The 19,619-nt window shown below is 24.5% G+C and overlaps 1 protein-coding gene across 2 annotated transcripts; it reads left to right on the top strand.

The window, feature by feature from the left end:
• Nucleotides 1-2,472: 2,472 nt before the first annotated feature.
• Nucleotides 2,473-18,990, top strand: LOC114130603 (stromal interaction molecule homolog). 2 transcript variants are annotated; one of them, XM_027995608.2, is made up of 13 exons: nucleotides 2,473-2,961; nucleotides 4,631-4,776; nucleotides 11,888-12,007; nucleotides 12,139-12,251; nucleotides 14,745-14,860; nucleotides 14,969-15,138; nucleotides 15,203-15,364; nucleotides 15,425-15,592; nucleotides 15,682-15,782; nucleotides 15,854-16,017; nucleotides 16,082-16,147; nucleotides 17,045-17,057; nucleotides 17,724-17,906. In XM_027995608.2, the coding sequence occupies exons 1-13, from the start codon at nucleotides 2,823-2,825 to the stop codon at nucleotides 17,752-17,754; spliced, it is 1,509 nt and encodes a 502-aa protein (XP_027851409.1). In that variant the 5' UTR covers nucleotides 2,473-2,822; the 3' UTR covers nucleotides 17,755-17,906. The 2 variants fall into 2 exon arrangements, with proteins under 2 accessions (XP_027851409.1, XP_027851408.1); XM_027995607.2 differs by lacking the exon at nucleotides 17,045-17,057 and adding an exon at nucleotides 18,531-18,990 and having other exon boundaries at nucleotides 2,474-2,961; nucleotides 17,724-17,977.
• The last annotated feature ends 629 nt before the right edge of the window (nucleotides 18,991-19,619 follow it).

Below are 19,619 nucleotides of genomic sequence, written 5' to 3'. Positions count from 1 at the left end.
AAACCAATTTTGAATAAATCTATTTTGTTATTTTGGTACTAATAATAACTTTATACACTAATATTTGAAATTAAATTTTCATTAAATATTTATATTGTTTATATTATTATTTTCTATACTGTATACATAATTAAATTTTCAAAATACTTGATTGTTTTTTAGTTACTTATTTATAAACTACGTTTGAAGATTTAATTTTTTTTTAGTTTTATTTCTATAAATTACAACAAAAAATTGTTTAGCTTTGTATTTATAGCACTATTATGTTGTAAACTCTATTATTAGGTTCATCGTTGATTTGGGCAGTGGTAAACTCTCCCGAATTTGTGGTAAACTCTCTCTAGATAGCTCTCCCTATTTTAAAAAATAGTAAACTTTCCCGGGTGTCTGGGTCAACATTGTGGGTCAAAATTGTTCAAAATTCAAACTTGCAATAAATAAAAAAAAAAAACAAGTAAAAACAGTCATATAAAATAAAGAAAAAACTATAACAAAAAATATTAGATTATGAAGCCAAAAAAAAATAGATAGATACCATAAGTTGTTTTAAATCTATGTGTAGCTACTATATTATCAAAAATAAAATAAAAATATATTTAAACATTTTTATTTTATTATACGTACATTTTGTATCTATAAAAGATTTCTTTTATGAATTTTTATTAGATTAAATAAGTAGTACTGAAGACCTGGGAGAGTTTACATGTTTCCGTCTGGACGTCTGGTAGTTTAGGACTTTAAGAGTAGACCGTAGGGCCGGATTTTGCCACCCAAGTTTACGCTTATATAGAGACTTATGCATTGATAGGTACTTGTGTAGACGTCTACAGAAAACGACTCAACCCAGAAAACGCTACAAACTAGATTAGTAACGTTCCCAGGGGAAAAGTTATTGATTATATCTCCCCTTTGACTTTAAGAAAACAACTTGTAAGATATTATACCTGTTTTGTAAAGTCATTACCTACTTATGAAGTTATGAATAATATACGCACGTACTCATTTCTTAGCTATTTTTGTCTTTGGATCATCACAATTCATTTAAATGTATTTTTACTTATAACAACATAGGCGTGTCCACGGGAGGTGCAGGGTATGCACCTGCACCATCTGCGATATCAGGCGGCACCATGAATTAAGAAAAATTGTACAAAAAAAGGGGGCTAGGGTCCCTTAGCCCCTTGGGTATGCACAAAGTTGCATCCTCTGCGTCAAAGGTCTAGACACGCCTATGTATAACAATATAACATAGATCACTCCCCCCATTGAAAATTCTTGGGCACACCACTGTACTAGACTAACCACCAGGATTATAGTAAAAACGCAATCTGATATGCTTAAATAGTTGTTGATTGTTTGAACTAGCTAGCAGCTAGCACTCTTAATCAATGAAATTGAAGACGATTAGAATGATTTTTATTGATGATTGCTATACATTGACCTTTTGGTCCTCGTATATGATATGACAAAGTGGAGAAACTTTCAAAGTAAACCTTTTTGCAGTTTCTGACTTGGATCAATCCTGAGATTTGAATCCAATCAGGTACCTATACAGTTGGTGAGATTTGCTGACGACCTGATGGCGTGTACGATGTACAAGCACAAGGTTGTAACCATACCTTATAATGACTTGAGACAATGGTCAACCCATCGTTGACATCCATCATCGAAGAGTATTGTTATATAAGTGACACAGACTTCGGTTGGTCAGAACACAGAAGCTGCATAATATATTATGATCATTTGCAAATGTGTATTTACATAACCTTGACCGTTGACCTGTCAGTGGATCATTTTAGTGAACCTCTCAAAAATGGCATAATAAACAGCTACTTATTGTGGGCTGTTCTTGACTTTCACCTGACCTATATACCTATTACCTATATTACCTCATTTCGTAGATCCTTTATATGGCTTTAAAACAGACTACATCGATATATTTACGTTGGACAATGTAGTCTTGATCTTGAAAGCATATCGTTGGGTGGGTACCTAATAATCGGGCATCATAATTTAGTATCCACTATTTGAAATTAAGTGTTAACACCCAGGCACGTAATTTTTATTTGATATGTAGTAGAGAATAATATATTATGTAAAATATTTACAAAATTAATTACAACTTGATTTTATAATTAAATATTAAATCAATATTTATATGTACTAAATTCGATATTACTTAGACAAAGAATAAAAATAATTTCAGTATTAATTCATGAAATAGTAGTTAATAGACATAATAATATTATTATACTACACCTACTACCTATTGGCTATCGGCTATGGATTAAAAATCACAGAATGCGAACATTGCGAACTGTAAAAATCGCCTTGAATCTTGACCATTGTCGAGGAACAGCGCTGCAATTGATATCAGTCATCAGCTGCTGCGAATTGAACCAATCAAAATGGTGGCAAGGACGACCGGAACCCTACTTTTTAGCTATGCGCGAATCTTTTTTATGGAGAGAGCCGTGAATTCTTATCAGTGTGACAGTGTCCATTCCGCTTTCATAATTGTGATTTCGGTTCGTCAAAATTTCCTACAATTGTTATTCGTCGTAAATATTATTTAATTTTTTTTAGTTTTTTCTTTCACCCATCGCTGTGTTTTATAATAAAGTATTATTTTCTGTTTTTCGCTCGCTGGGAACCCGACATTAATGATAATCGCGCTCTTTCGTGAGCCGAACCGACGGAATTTATGGTGGCGTAATGTAATCGCGACAGCAATCGAACGAGATTCACACTAGAGAACCGCCGCGGAAGTTTCATTTAGAAAACAATAATAATAGGTAGTCCAACATTGTCATTTTCCAATCATGTGCTCAAAATCATCGCTACTTCTGTTATTATGGAGTAGTGCAATGTTAATATTGGTGCTTCCTGCATTCTGTGATGTACTCGGTGAATCTAGTTTTAATTCGGCCAAAGTCCGGGTCACAGAACCAACAGATTCTGGTAAGTGAACCATATGATATTACTTAATCAGCAAAACATTATAATATGAATAATTATAAAATGTTTATGTTTGTTGTTTATTATTTTATTATTATTCAATATATCTCTACTTATTGTTAAGAAATGCTATTTCACAGTATAAATAAATATGAGTAATAGGTAATGCCTATATAATGGATAACTAGTAGTTGAAAATCATTGTAAAAGTTTCATAATGGATAGGTTTTTAAATATTACTCAAAACTGTGTAATAGAATAGGCTCTAATAGAGCTTTTGTAAGTACACATATTTATCAAATATAAATATATATTACATACATTTTTCTTTTTTATTTAAATTTATTAGTCATTCTATATACCTAAAGATCTTTTATTTTACTTTGATATTCATTTTAGGTTCTCTATTTATTATTATTTGTTACAATGACTACTTACAATTTAATATATTTAATTGTCCAGATAAATACTTAACTATAATTAGATTTAGCAGAACTGCAATATTTCTCATCTCCCAGATTAATGATTGTTGTTAAGATGTTAAGAATATTTCTATTTTATAAGTTAATTATAAAGTAGTTATAAGCAACTGCATTAAATATGCTTACTATGTACGTAATAAGTACCTAATCTTCTTAATTTAATGATGTTATTTAGATACATAAAGTGCTTAATTTGTATAGGTATATATTTAAATTTATATAGGATTAAAATATATACTCCAATATATACATTATACAATACCTAATACCTAAATATATTTAAATATTTTAGATATTTTGTATTTACTTACTTCTACTTTTAAAAAATAATGAGTACATAATTTATTTTTACGTTTGACTAAGTTCACAAAGTACCTAATTTTAAATTTATTATGGAAACAATTAATAGAAATGTAAGTTTTTAGCTAGAATTAACAATTAATTAAAAAACAAACATTTTAAATAAAAAATGCGTTTGGTGCATTGTATACATATTGTAATAACTAATATTATTGTATTGTCTAACAAGATATAAATAAATGGGTTAGGTTAATGTTTCAGGTACATATTCACTTTTAATTGTTAAATTTTTGTACCTAACTATTGAATTTACCCTTATAAGATATGAAAATAGGTATATGAATTATTTTAACTGAAATTTTAACCTATCAAAAATAATTAATTTATCAAACAACTTCAGTGTAGCTGTATGCCTAAAATGTTTGCTTGTATTTGATTTTAATAATATAATAATGATTTAAATGTGTCCTTGAGTTTTGTAAATTATCATTAGATAATTTTTTGCAAATTTTTCTATTAATATAAATCTTTAGTGTTATTTAAACATTTCAATCATTAGGTACCTAATTCTTGAAAAATTACATTGTTTTTTAGTTAATTTAAAATATACAAAATAATTCCATATTTAGAATAATTACTGCTTACTAGAATTATGATGTTTCTTGTTCTCTTTTATTTATGATATTTACTCTTAATCTCGCTCTTAACCATAAAGATTGAATTTAAGAATAATGTTTATTTAGGATTACTGTTATTATGTAAGATAGATTTAAATTTATTATATTTATTAATGTTAATGTATGTTACATTCAATAATTATTTCTTGGTACCAATGGTACCTACTTATAATTTAATTTCTTTTTAACCGTTTTTTAATCTTATATTTTAAGGTGGTGTTAATGATTCGTGCAATGATGATATTGCATGTTTGACAATGGCTACCCAAGACAGATTGGGTTTAGATGCAATTCGATCTTTACATCGACAACTAGATGATGATGCAGATGGTGCTATTGATCTTTCAGAATCTGATGATGTAAGTTTAGTTTAAATAAAGAAATTTTTATAATATTTGAAAACTTCAATAGTAATAATAGTAATAATAATAATTTTCAACTATTTATTAGTAATTGGTTGTAAGGGATTACCATAATAAACAATTACATATTAAAGTTCAATGCAAATATATAGTCAATTTATAACTAATATTAAGTGAAATTATTTCTAATTAAAATTGAAGTGATGACTATCTTGTCATATTCTATGAAATTGAAGACAGAGGGCAAATTGCCAGATATGTTTAACAGTTGTCACATTAGTGAGTTTTTAGTAATAATTGATTTTTTAATGACACAGTTGATATCTTAACATATATTATACTTCTATGTTGGAGCAAAGCCTGTATTTTTTGTATATATTTTTAACATAATGTTTTTATCAGTAAACATTTGAGTATACTGATGTATTATAATTTATTATTTTTTAGCTTTATATCAGAACACTTTCTTAAAACGTGAAAGACAAAACTTTATTGTTCCACTTTCATCATAATAGAGTATATAAATAAAAAAAAAATGGGAGGATTCTAAATGATATTTTTATTGTAGTATAAAAGTAAAAAAAAATAGTCTAAATAGTGTGTTTGTATTATGGTATAGAAATTGATAGTATCTATGAAATATATATATAATGTATATTGTGTATTATTATTAGATAATCATTAGGAAAACATAGGTAATGTAACCATAATTTTCCTGTCCAAATGAGGAACACTTTTTATAAATAAAATTACTAATAAGAAAAATTATTAAATGCTTACTACTTTGAATTATTATGCTTATTAATTTGACTTCTGTGTAATATTAATATTATTATTAATTATTATATAGTAAAATAACATTTGAATACTACATTTTTTTTTAATTTATCATAGTACCTATAGATTATAATTGATAATTGAAAAATGATCGTAGTATATAGTACTATATATTTTTCAATGGTATATTATATTATGTTTCATTTTATCTCTAAAACTGCAAACCGCGGATAATAAAAGATTTAGTTTTTAATACTTGTTATATAACATAATTTTTTTTTTAATTTTCATAAATATGTGACAGAGAAGATGCAAATTTTAAAAATGGAACAACTCCTCTACCCTAATATGGGATTTATAGTTAGAAGTCACACTAAAGTATAAATAGTATAAAAAATTTTTTTGCACATTTTTAATATGTAACAAGAAGGCTTTGTACATATTTGGTATAAAATAATTTTTATAATTCATTTATATTTTTATAATAAACATTATTTTAGTTATTTCAAAATATATTCAAGATTTAGATAAATAAGTAATTCATGTTATAAAAATATGTTTTCAAGCTTTTAGAACCTATAATATGAAAGTATATACCTATTAACATATTTTTATCCTAACACAATTATCCATAAATATTTTGATAAGGTAATATGTATTATAATAATTAATAATTATATTGATAAAAATATAAAATTGCTGCTTTTATCTGTTTAACTATTCTATTATGTTTTGATTTTCTTATGTATTAGTATTAGCATTACTATTTTAAAAAAAGTAAAAAATAAATACCTACAAGTTTAAAATGGCCTTCACTTCATGGACAAAATAAAATTATGACAGTCTGTTGACTCATTTCACTTAAACTAAGTTAAACAATAATTTTAAATATTTAATTATTCAGAAAACTATATTTTTAGTTTTTATCATAATTAATTCTCATTTTATTTAAAAAAATTGAATTCCAACTTTTAACTGGAAGTAAATAGATGTCATCTATCATTCTTCAAAAATAATTTAATGTCTTAAATTATTTAATTTGTACCTTGAATTTTTACTATTTAGTTATTTTATAAACAAAATTAAGTGTTTTTTTATTATATATAATAAATATCATCTACGTAAAGAATTCTTCCTGAACAGGATCAAATAAGCAATTAAATACTGTTACAAAAATGATTTTTTTTTTTTTATCAAAAGGATACGGTTACACAGATTTAGCATTGATTAATATTTTAAAACAGTTATACATTTTTCCAGAAAGATAAAATTATTTTAAAATTAATATTTAATTTATGAAAAATTAGTTTCTTAGAAGGATTAAAGTTTAATTATTAAATGTTAAGTCATTTTTCATTGTAGTTAGTTCATTATAGTTTTTATGATTATTAAATTGAAAATCGTCAGGGTAGTATATCTTAGTTTTAAATTACTAAATACTAATTATATTAAGTTTAAATAAAATTGTTTAAACCTACTTAAGATAATAAAGAAGTTATATATATTTATTTTAATGTGTTTAATCTTAAGTTTAAATTATATTTAGAAGGTTGTTAAAATTTATTGATGAAGGGTTTTCGATTTTCCTTAGTTTTTAATTTTTTGATGGTACCTATATGCTTATTTTGTGGTTTAATATATACGGGATTAAAGTTTAGTTATATTTTCAAAAATATGACATTTTTTTCAGATTAGGTCCGTGTATTAGTAGTATTTTAAGAAGCAATACGATACTTTTGTCCCTCTCAAAAACAGAAAATCGGGTGTGAGATGGTAAAATAAATATTAATGATTCACTTGTGTACCTGTAATCAAATATTATATGAAAAAATAAGTTTTAAAATGCTCATAATTTGTTTCATAAATCAATAAAAGCCTCGGAGATTCCCTAGATAATCTCACCTTTATATTTTATCCTAAATCAATTCCAATGTATTTTAAAAATTACTGAGGAAAATAGATTATTGTAATTTGTAAGCATAAAATTTGTAATATTTTACGTTTGTAAGACTGAGACAAGACTTGCGTGTATGGCGTAAACCCTATAGCTTAGTTGCTTAGTGTATTTAGTTTATCGGTTTATTGCGCATAAATAGAAACATAATTTATCTTTAATTATTGTAGTACTGGAGATGAACTTAATTATTGTGCTATTGCCTAAACAATTAGTGCTTATTAATTAAATTGATCACTATACTCGTGGATATTGGATATGCTATGTCAATGACCTCAGACTAATACATTATATTCCAATAATAAACATTTATAAATATTATGAAAATTATATTTATTATGTACGAGATGTGTTTAAAAAAGGACGGTACTTTAATACATTATTAGTTTATAGTTTTCATATAAGTAGATCAGTTATGTACTCAGTATGTATTCTCATATAACATAATATAAATTATCATTTTTACTTAGGTATTTATATGCTTAAATACCTAGTTAAATTATTGTATAGAACAATGCGCATACCTATATGCTGGCTATATTACAATTTCTACCTTAATCAAGTAGTATATTGATGTACAACTATGGTCTATGAATATCTCACTTTGCGTGGATAAAATTTTATTTAAACATTGAAACACTTTTTAAAAATGAAATAATTTATATTATTAAAATAAATATTCGTATGTATTTATAGATTTTTTTTTATTAAATAAGATTTACATATTATGTAACATATAAGCGTAAGAAGTAAACACTACTTATAGAATCTAGTCTCTACTCTCTACACTATTATCTGCTTTATTTTCGGAATACGCTGTTGGTTATTTGTATAGGGAATCACTAACATAATATTATTATGTTGCTTAATGCCTATAATACCTATATTTTGTATACTTATATAATTGTTATTATTTTGATTTTAAATTCCCAAACCTTGAAAAATACGTAAGTACACTCGATGAATAAACAGTAATTTTTAACATACACCTCACACTATCGTAATTTTTTTTCTTAACTTTTACAATTTTATAATGCTTAATTATTTATTTAAGTATAAATATACTATGTTACAAATATATTAAAATTTTTAACACTTTGTCATTAATAGTGATTGATTCGTGTCTCTTGATAAACATAAGTAAAAAAGTTTGTAAACCACATGGGCGGAGTTATAAAAAGAAAAATACTAAATAGACAAACCGGTGAAATAAATGTAAGTCATTGATTTATTGAGGTAGACTGTGATGTTAGCCAATTGTTAAGTACTATGTATTGAGATGTTTAGATATGTAAGGGTTAATATTGTGCAGAAAGAATGGATGTTAAGTGGAAGCAAAGCGGTTCGAAGGAAGGGCACCAAAAATGGAAAACGAAATCGGGGGAAATACGTTTGGACGCATTTACCCAAAACAGAACACTTTAGGCCTTTAGGCCTTAAGGCGTAAATCCATAACACGTTTGATCGTAATATTTATTATTTATTTATTTATTAAATAGTACGTTTGGGTGCATTTATTTCTTTGCATATATAATATATATTAACATATTTTACGAAATCTGAGCCTATTAGTGTTATCCAGAAGACACTACGAGGAGGTTGGCTCAATAGTTAATATTATTATTGTGTTTAATATTTATCACATAGATATCAAAATGTTGGTAACTCTTTAGTAAACTCAATATTATATTCTACATTTCTACCTTATAAAAACAGTGTAGTGTGAACCCAATTTTATTAAAAAATCATAAAAATCTATAATTTTTACATAGGTATGAGTATAATATCTGGAAGTTTTTTAAACATGAGTATTTGTGTAATGATCATACAAACCCACAAATCATTAAAAATATTAAAGAATTGTAATTTTTAACTTAAAGCTATCTATGTATTATGTATAAATATTTATGATTTATCTTTAATTTTTATTATTGCTACCTACCTCTTTGTGCAGTTTAGTGTCTATTATTAAAATTGGATTCACTTATAAATACTTAATGAAGTTTTAACTATATTAAAAATATGAATTTATAATATTAAAATATAAATTTTTAATAATATCATAGTAAAATGTGTTACCAATTTATCATTAAACTATATTAATTTTCAATTTCTATGTTTATCCATATTTTGATTTGATGCAATTCGCCTCGCTTACAAACTTCCATTTTTTGTAAATAATTGTATAATTACTTTAGTAGATAGTAATTTTATTATTAATCGAATAATATAATTGGGAGCTTTAGTAATGTTTCTAAGTTTAATTTTTCCCAATTGAGTCAATATTAATAGGATCAATGAAAATAAGTTACAAATTAATTTATATTCCCCCTCACAATACTGTTGGTAGTTTATTTATACATATGGTTGTGCGAAAAAAAGTACTGAATATTTCCGCTTCAAATTAAAATTATACTCCCAGGCAACCTAGATTTTGGCAGTTTGCTCTTAGGAATATTATAGGTGAAGCATTTTTTCGTATTTCTTATAAATAGTGTGTTGAACGAATTTGGCACTTAAAACATTCCTACATAAATACATAAAAAAATACAATTGAATGCGCTTGCGGAAAGCATGTTTAAGGTTACGTCTCATTTGAAATCATAAATCAGAATGTAAATTATGTTAATAAATCTGTTACTATGTTTATTATCTATTTAAATTATGTTTACAAAATTGACGATATCGCGCGTATATAATCAACTATTTACATAATATTGATTCAAAATTTATCATAAGAATTCATCAGTATAATATAGTATTATTATAGTATTAATCGGGATCCACTAATAAAACATTGTTTAAGTTATATCTATAGTGAATATTTTGTTGTATTTTAAAAAAAAATTTGCTAAGTGTTCAAATTTCAAATATTATGTATGTTTTCGATTTATATTTCTTCTGCAGATTTGCATAGAATATAATAAATATATCAGTGATATATTATTATTTAGGCAATATATATTTTTATTTTACTGCTTATAAACTTATAAAATCTATATAGTTAATAAGTATAATAGATACTATATTGTAGTCTTTTATGTAGTCTTTATTTTACTGTAATATTCTCTGTAGTTAAAAATAATTGAGTGAATTGGTTCAATACGTCTTTTGCATTAATTTTAATGGTGATACAATCTGATGCAGTTGAATAAATTCAATTATACACCACAATATACTTTATGCAGGTATTTTTCAAAATTTGTCCATGATTTAAAATTCACATTCGAAAACTTAGAAAATTTTAAGTACAGAAACCTTACGAAAAAAATGTAAGTAGGATCTAACTGTTGGATATTTTCGTAAAAAACCTTTATACGAGTAGATTATTTAAAACCAATCACCAATAATTTGATACCCATAATGGCAATATTTGTATTTTAACAGTGATCTAAAGTTGTATTAATCGATGTGTAAAGTAACATGATTGCATTTAAAGTTCAATAAATTAACATTTAAAAACTTAAATTAAAATTAGGTATATATCAACAATTAGATTAACTGAAAAGTTTTATTATATTATTATTTATATATATATATTATTTTTTTTTAAATATATAATATTAATTTATTACATTTTCATATTTTGGTTCTATTATTTTTATGAAAATATCCCACTAGGAGAAGCGTGAAGGTGCTCGTCAAAAGTCAATACCCAAACTTTCTGTATCTGTCTATGATACTTAAACTCTGAAAACTTACTTCTTATCTTTTTTGAAATATTTACGAGAATAATAACATTTTTATTCCGAAACATGTGTCTCCGATTATTGTATAAGCTGTTATACTTTTATAATATATCTTAAATGATGAACACTAAAGCTACCTACCCTTTATTTTTATAATGATGACCTATGCTACTTTTGGATTTTGGTGCATTGCAATAAACCGAATGACACATTTAGATGAAGATCCTATTGTATCTACATTCTACTTGTCATGTCAGGCCAAGGTTGACACTTGAGTAATTTAATAATAGTTGATCAATATACAGTTTTCTGTATGCAATACGTTATAGGTTTTACTAGGTTAATCTAAACCATACGGTTATTGCAAACTATAACTATCTTCAACAATTTATCGATTCAACGAGGAATTACAGTACTAAAGAAAAAAACGTATTATTTCAATAATAATATAATAACCTAATTATATAATAACTTTTCATTTTTTCACGTCTTCCAAAGCACATTATTGAATATCCATTGTTCACACATTTTGTATCTAATAAAAATATTTTAATTATATACATTAATTAAATATAAATAAAACCTTGAACTAAATTACCTATAATTTCAAATTTATGTCAACATTTTGAAGTTTTACAAAATATGAAATTTCTATGTTAATTGAAATCTTATGTTTTGTATTTTACAGTTTCTTCGCGAAGAATTAAAATATGAAAAAGGCGCGGAAAAACGCCAAAAGGCATTTCATCAAAATGATGATATGTATATATCTGTTAAAGACTTGTGGGATGCTTGGGTAAAGTCTGAAGTAAGTGATTGAATAATAACATTATTATTCACAATAATATAAATCATAATTATAAATACTTATATTGAAACCCGTATAAAATATAATATTGAAGATTATGAATATAATTAATTTTTTATATTGTATTTTAGGTACACAATTGGACTGTCGAGCAAACTTGTGATTGGCTTTCTACATCGGTGGAACTGCCCCAATATGTTCCTAATTTTATACAACATAGAGTGACTGGAGCCCATCTCCCTAGGTTAGTAACAATTGTGGAATTACTACCTATGCTATATATATACGAGTTTTTTGGCGTTTGTCTATAGAGTTTGACTTGCGAAAAGAGGGTAAATTAATAAACATAATATGAAAATCACAAGGCCTTATTTTAAAGCGTAGTTGAACACATTTTATTGAATCGAGAAAGCATATGCCTATAGTTACGTAGGTACTTGAAAATCAATTATTTCGTATTCTATTCATTTGTGTATAGTGTCATGAATCATGATAGAAATGCAGTATATTGTATACGAACCTACTAATATTTTGCTTATTACAATTAAAATGGTTAGTATACTATGAGCAACGCATAATATCAGAAAACTTGTATTTTAAACTAATATTTTCATGGATTAATTAATAATAGTTATTTATTAGGTGTCAATAATTTTATCGAAGTTTTTTATAATTCCTAATCGAGGATAATCAAAATTATGGTTTTAAATATTATAATCAAGTGGTTTATATAAATTTCCAGCGTTCAGGAAAACTCTATGAACAGTAATTTTCGGCTTTCATTACTCTTTTGGTATACTGATAACAGATACAAAATCAAATCATTATTTTATGAAGAAATTATTCTTCGACATGCACCTATATGGCTATATAGGAATGTAGAATTATATAAAATATATACAATTTTGAAGCGTTACTATAAAAAGTAATAACAATTCATTTATTTAATTATACTTGTAGTCTATGTACCTATACAACAAGATAACGAATTCATTTTACAAGTACCTAGGTATCAGTCCAGTATCGATATTTTCATTATTATTCTAAGACCATCGTTTCTCAAACTATGGGTCGCAAATCAATTTTTAGTGGGTCTTGAGAATTTTATAAATTATATAGATTCTAAGATATTTAAGATATTTTATTCTGTATAAGCATAAATTATGAAATGCTGCTCTCAATCACAGCAGAAAACAAGCACACACTTCGCATACCTACGCCTCAATAATAAAAATAAAATTTTAAAATTATATTTATTACAAACCTATACACTTTAGAGTATAAAGTAGTAAGTAGTAAAAGCAATAAACAAACTTTGATTTTTTAGAACTACTTCCTGTTAGAGTGATATCATGTGGATCGTGATAGTTTTCAGAGGAAAATTTGGGTCGTGAACTCGTGAACCGTGGTATTAAGAAGATTGAGAATTATTGATATAGCCTATTGTAAATATTATCATCATATTAGCTATAGTATTATAATATATTTACTATTTCATTTTATTCATCGATAAAACTATAATTAACTTCTAATTTACAGGGTAATTTTTTTATAATTTAATTATTCGTAATTTCAAAAACTATTCACGTTTTGAAAATACTTTTTTACATAATTATTGTAAGTAATAAAAAACAAAGTTTGTGGTAACGTGGTGTGGCATTGAAGTATCCCAGACAATTTTGGTCTACTATTCCGCTCATATAAACTTAAAATACCTATAATTCATAAACTACTTCTCTGAAATTTGAAGTATACCTATTTTATGCGAATACGTCGAATAATATTCTGATTCGGAGTATGAAATCAAAAATGTGTGTTATATTGTGTAAACAATTAATAAAAAACTTAAAAAATAGTTGAAATGTAGTTTTTCTTGAAAATTTTTATTTTTAAAAAAAAATGATGATTTATTTCTAGTCGAAAAAAAAAACAAAAATGAAGGTAGAATAGGTTTTAATGTAAAAAATGTTTTTTAAAAAATTAATTTTTTTATTGTTTAAAAATAAATAATTTTAGGAACTTAAAATTTTCACTAAATATTAATATGATCATTTTCTATACAAAATATAATTTTCAAAATATGTCGATTTTTTTGAACTATTTATTAATAATTAAAATTATCAATTTATTTTTTAGTTTTTATTCATAAAAAAATTTTCACTATCTAAAGAAATGAACATTTTATACAAGGTTCCTCATGAGTCATGACTTTATTAATATAATTAAAAAAATTCGAGCGTGAATCCATAAATATTTTTTATATGTTTTTGAAGATAGAATCTTAACAAATTGTTTTGTAGTTAAAAATTCCTAAGATTTGAAAATTAATACAATATGATTCTTTATATATAATTCACACTGGAACCAAAAATTCAAAATATATATATATATACTGTTATTTTTATAAACATTTGAAGTATAAATTTGTACAAAATTATATATTATAATGACGAATAATTATATTAATTATTTTATTATAATTCAAAAACATTATTTGCTAGATGATTAGTTTTGAATTTTGAATGTCATTTTAGTAATTTTTGTGTATTTATAATATGTTTATTTTGATGTAAATTCTTTTATGCCTTGATTGTATTGTCTTAAAATTTTATTTTTGACACCTAGTTGTTTAATTATTGACTATGTGTTTGCTGTCAATTTTAAAGTTTTTTTTTAATGATGCTTAGTTATTACTAACTAATAATAATTGTTACTTATAATATGTTTATAATTTCAGACTAGCTGTTACTAATATGCAAATTTTGAATAATGTACTCGGAATCAAGGATCCTATTCATAAACAAAAAATTGCATTGAAAGCTATGGATGTAGTTTTATTTGGACCCCCTAAAGGTTAATAACTGATTAATACAATTTGAGAAAATAAATCTCATGATAAACTTTTTATTTTAAAATATTCTAGATTTAATTTTAAATATTTTAATTTTAATTTATTAATAGAGTCAGTCACACATTTGAAAGATTTAGTTTTAATAACATTATTGTTGGGAGCATTGATTGGTTTTTGGTATGTTTACAACCAAAATAAAAGTTCAACACTACATTTAAAACGTATGATGAGAGATATGGAAGGTTTGCAAAAAGCAGAAACTGCTTATGAAGATTTACAGGTATAAATTGTATAACTTGTTAAATTGTTTATGTTTTATTGTATTCTTAATAATTTAATTTTAGAAAGAACTAGAAAAAGCAAAACAAGTGCAAGAGTATGTTATTACTGAAAAAGCAAATTTAGAAAAACAGTTACAAGAACAACAAATTAAAGATGAAAACTCATCAGAACTAAAATCATCTTATTCTAATTTGGAAATTTCTCAGCTTAAAACTGAAATTGAAGTAATCCAAATTATATAAAGTATATATGTGATGGTTACAAATAATAATTTAAATTTTTAGTCATTAAGAGGAGAGTTAGCTAGAGCAGAAGGTGAATTAGATGACCGTTGTTGGACACCTCCACATGGATTACAGCAATGGTTACAACTAACGCATGAAGTTGAAAATAAATCTTACATTAAAAAGAAATTAAGCGCTGAGAAACAATTACAGCAAGCAAGAGAAGCAGTAATATTTTATTTTATATAGAGTTTAAATAATGATTATGTATATAATATTATATGTAACATTTAACATTTACTTTTTTTTTTTATTAGTGCGAAAAATTACGTAAAAAAAGATCCAGTTTAGTAGGTGCCTTTGTGTCAACTCATGGAAAATCAATTGATGATGTTGATCGTAGTATTGTCGAAGCTAGGTAATATTTAATAATACATTTTAAATTACTAATATATAAACTATATTGATTAATATTGTTTGGTATTTTAGAACATCATTAAATGAAGTTACTCAAGAACTCGCAGAGAGAGTGCATCGATGGAAACAAATTGAAATATTGTGTGGATTTAATATCATAAATAATAATGGTTTGTCACATTTAGAGAACATGTTGTATAGAAATGTAGTGAATGGGCGAAACTTCTCACTGCGAGGTTTGCACAATATCTAGGTATTGGTTATGATGTGTTAAAACATTTTTGACTTTTTTTGTTTCAGGGCGCATGAGTAGCCAAGATGACCTTGAAGATGATTCAAGCCAGTATTCAGTTTGTGTGGGTCCAGGTAAGGGAAGGGACGATGAATCTATTGGTTGAAATTTACCACTGCTTGTTTGTCTTTTACTGTTTCTTCGAGTGTTTCCTATTGCTTGCAATAATGTTTAATTATTGTTCAATTAATTTGAAATAAATACAATTTTTACTTGTTATTTACTAGATATTTTCATTCTTTATTTTTTATATTAGAATTTGATTTAATACAATGGATTTTGACCAAACTACCTAGCATCTATATGTCTTTAATATTACTGTATTATATTGATGAATTATTATGTTTATAATGAATAAATAATTTTTATATCATCTTCTATTAAAAAATAAAGTATTTTATTGTAATCCAATATTACATTAATTATAGAGTATAGTAAATGAACATTATTTTTAACCCTTTGAATATTATTATAAATATTAAAGTTCTACAATTTATTTAACAGTGAGATGAACAAGTTGTTCTAACTATTATTAATTATATTATTACTTAATTTAAATTAACTATGTTTGTTGTAAATGTATTATACAAATGAAATTGAGAAATGTTATACTAATTTTTATCATTGAAATATTTAAAAAAATTAATTTGTTTTGTTGGAATATTTTTGAAATTTTAATCTGTAATAAATAATAATTGGGTTAGCTTATATATAATTTGATATTTTAAGTTTAAATATTGCTTGTATGATTTTTATTTATACTACCACTTATTATTTGCTTACCTCGTTTTATGTGTATTTATTTTTTTAGATTTTAATTTGAATTCATATTTTTAGTTTTTAAAGTTGTTAGCTGTTTTAGTTTTGAAGCATTAGATATTATTTGGCCTATACATTAATATGTTAAGATATTATTACTTGGTGCATTTTAATAATTAATTAATTTTTATCCTTAATGCTGCTGCATGAAGATGAGTTTTTGTGGTAAGCAAAATATAACAATAATATTTTTTCAAAACAAAACTACTGATGTTAAGACAATAAAAAGTAAAATTCTAGTCAAATTGGCAATAACATTTACCTTCATCATTATGTGTACACTTACAGTACTAAATATTATTTTTTTTAAAGTTATTTTAATATTCCATCTATTGAAATGAATCGTTGATATATAAAAAAAATTTTGTAGATACTCTTCATGGGAAGTCGTACTTAGCTTGATTATAAGATATTTGTAAAAGTATCAAACAACGTTATCTTATAGTATATTATATTAACTTGTATAACCTAATACAATTTAGATTTATTATTTAGTTTAAGGTATTGTAAAATGGAAAAAAAATTTTAAATGTTTTCTTTTCCAATAAATAAAATGTTTATTTATATTTTTAATATTTATAATAATTATGAATAAAAACATAATTTAAATTAAATTTTATTGTATTGTTCTAATGCTCATAAATATATATGACTTAACTCAAATTTATTTGATAAATGTAGTTTTATTTTATTTATTTGATTCATTATATATATATGTATGTTGTATACTAATATATCATAGAATATTAATACTTTCATTTGCTTGTGTGTTTTAATAAACATTTTTAACACATTTTCATTTTTTTTTAATTGCCATTTATATATTTTCAGGGACGTCGTATCAAGACCTTGGTGCTTGTGAAAATTCCGTACAATGGCGGGACAACGGCCAGGATTCTTCAGGGAGCGATCAATTAGAATGCGTGGACGAAGAGCAACAAACCCATTCCTCGGATACAAAACCCTGTTTCATACTCGGCGAAGACATTTGTGATTTAAAACAACCACAGCAATCTGTTCAAACATCAGACCCAAAAATAAAATCACCCAATACTGATAGCAACCAATTCATATCTGAGCAAGTTGTAAGACTTATTTCAATATACTATTATATATTATGTGTTTCCTATAAATATATATATATATATTTATGATTTATTTAAGGGTATATTTATTGAATCAAAAAATTATTTTTACCAATCAAAGTTTATAATGGATAAAAATACTGATACAAACTGTCTAAATATTTAATTTTAAAATAATTCCCTATTTTTGTTATAATATTCAAAAACTATATTTAATAATCAACGGATACATACAATCCAGCAATTAAAAAAATAATAATAATAATTTTAAGAATCTATTCTTTTTTAGTTAGTTTTTGCAATCTTAACTACTAGTTATAATATTATTTAATTTCTAAACTATATATTGTAGTTGGTATGTCATAATATAATCAATATTAATTCATTGTTCCATTTATCATATTGAATCTAAAAATATATTTATTAAATAAATATTTAATACATACAATTTTGGTTAACTTGAATATTTAATTTTAAATATCAAATTAATTTTTGTAAAATTATATATTCTAGTATTAATAACAATTTAAAACATTTAATATTAATGTTATAGGTCGTTCCTGGTACGTTCCGCCATTCAAATTCAGATTCTAGTATAGATCCAAAACATCGAAAGATATCAAGAGTGTCTAGCCGTACAGATATTGTCTTAGTATCTCCAACACCTAGTGAAGTATCTGTAAAACGTATTAAACGTCACAAATTATTCCCGATATTTTTATCTGCCAAAAGTAAAGCAGCTAAATCCTATCAAAATTCTGAAAACCCTAATGTAAATAATGATAAGGCGATAAAGTCATCTAAACAAAAATTATGATTCTACTCATTCCTTTGTATGTGTTACTTGTACATAATAATGATTGTGATAAACATGATTTAGGAATGTTAAATATAAGTGATTTATTATTTGTTATTTGTTATTGTAATATATTATTCGTATTTATTTATATGTATCTAGTTTTAGATTGAATTATTTGAATTATGCACAAAATGAGTAATTCCAGTTATTGTTTTATTAATGTTATAATGTATGTAAATTAATTATTTATTTTAAATAATACATTTTATAGAAGGTGCCTTAAAAGTACTTAGAGCTGTTAAATGGTACTTAATTTATAAAGACAAGGAAATATATATTTATATATGTATATTTTTTACCAACCCTTTTGATGTGATTATTGAACTCAAGAACATTATTTATAGGACTGAACAATGTAAAACTATATTAGACAATTAACTGCAATAATAAATGTAATAATACAATTAATAATTGTTTACATTTTTAAGTAAACACAAGTTATTTAAAGACATTGTTTTTATTATTAAGTAATTAATGTTAAGTTCATGTTAATTTCCATTCTTATTGATGTAGAATTATACTTTGATGGTTGTTACTATGTATACCAAAATATATAATTAGTCATTTTTTTTTCATTTAATATTATGATTAGGAAAATATGAAATCTTTATATTTTTAGAATTTTTTAAATTATATTCATGATTGGGTTTTGACTACATAAAATAACTAAACATTTTTATTGATAGGATTTTTTTCAAATGTTTCATTAAATAATAACAATCAATGTAGGAAAATGCAAGCTAACTATATGATATAAGATTATAACTTATTGAAACCTTTAAA

This window comes from Aphis gossypii, chromosome 2 (assembly GCF_020184175.1).
Source record: "Aphis gossypii isolate Hap1 chromosome 2, ASM2018417v2, whole genome shotgun sequence".
NCBI classification, from domain to species: Eukaryota; Metazoa; Arthropoda; class Insecta; order Hemiptera; family Aphididae; genus Aphis; species Aphis gossypii.
The sequence above is the reverse complement of the archived record's forward strand: the minus strand, read 5'-3'. Positions and strand labels throughout refer to the sequence as shown.

Excerpts from the sequence above, each read along its gene's own strand:
- LOC114130603 (XM_027995607.2), top strand. The coding sequence starts at position 2,823 with ATGTGCTCAAAATCATCGCTACTTCTGTTATTATGGAGTAGTGCAATG. Across the intron at positions 2,962-4,630 it reads CACAGAACCAACAGATTCTG|GTGGTGTTAATGATTCGTGC; the intron begins GTAAGTGAACCA and ends TTATATTTTAAG. Across the intron at positions 12,252-14,744 it reads ACTGGAGCCCATCTCCCTAG|ACTAGCTGTTACTAATATGC; the intron begins GTTAGTAACAAT and ends TTATAATTTCAG.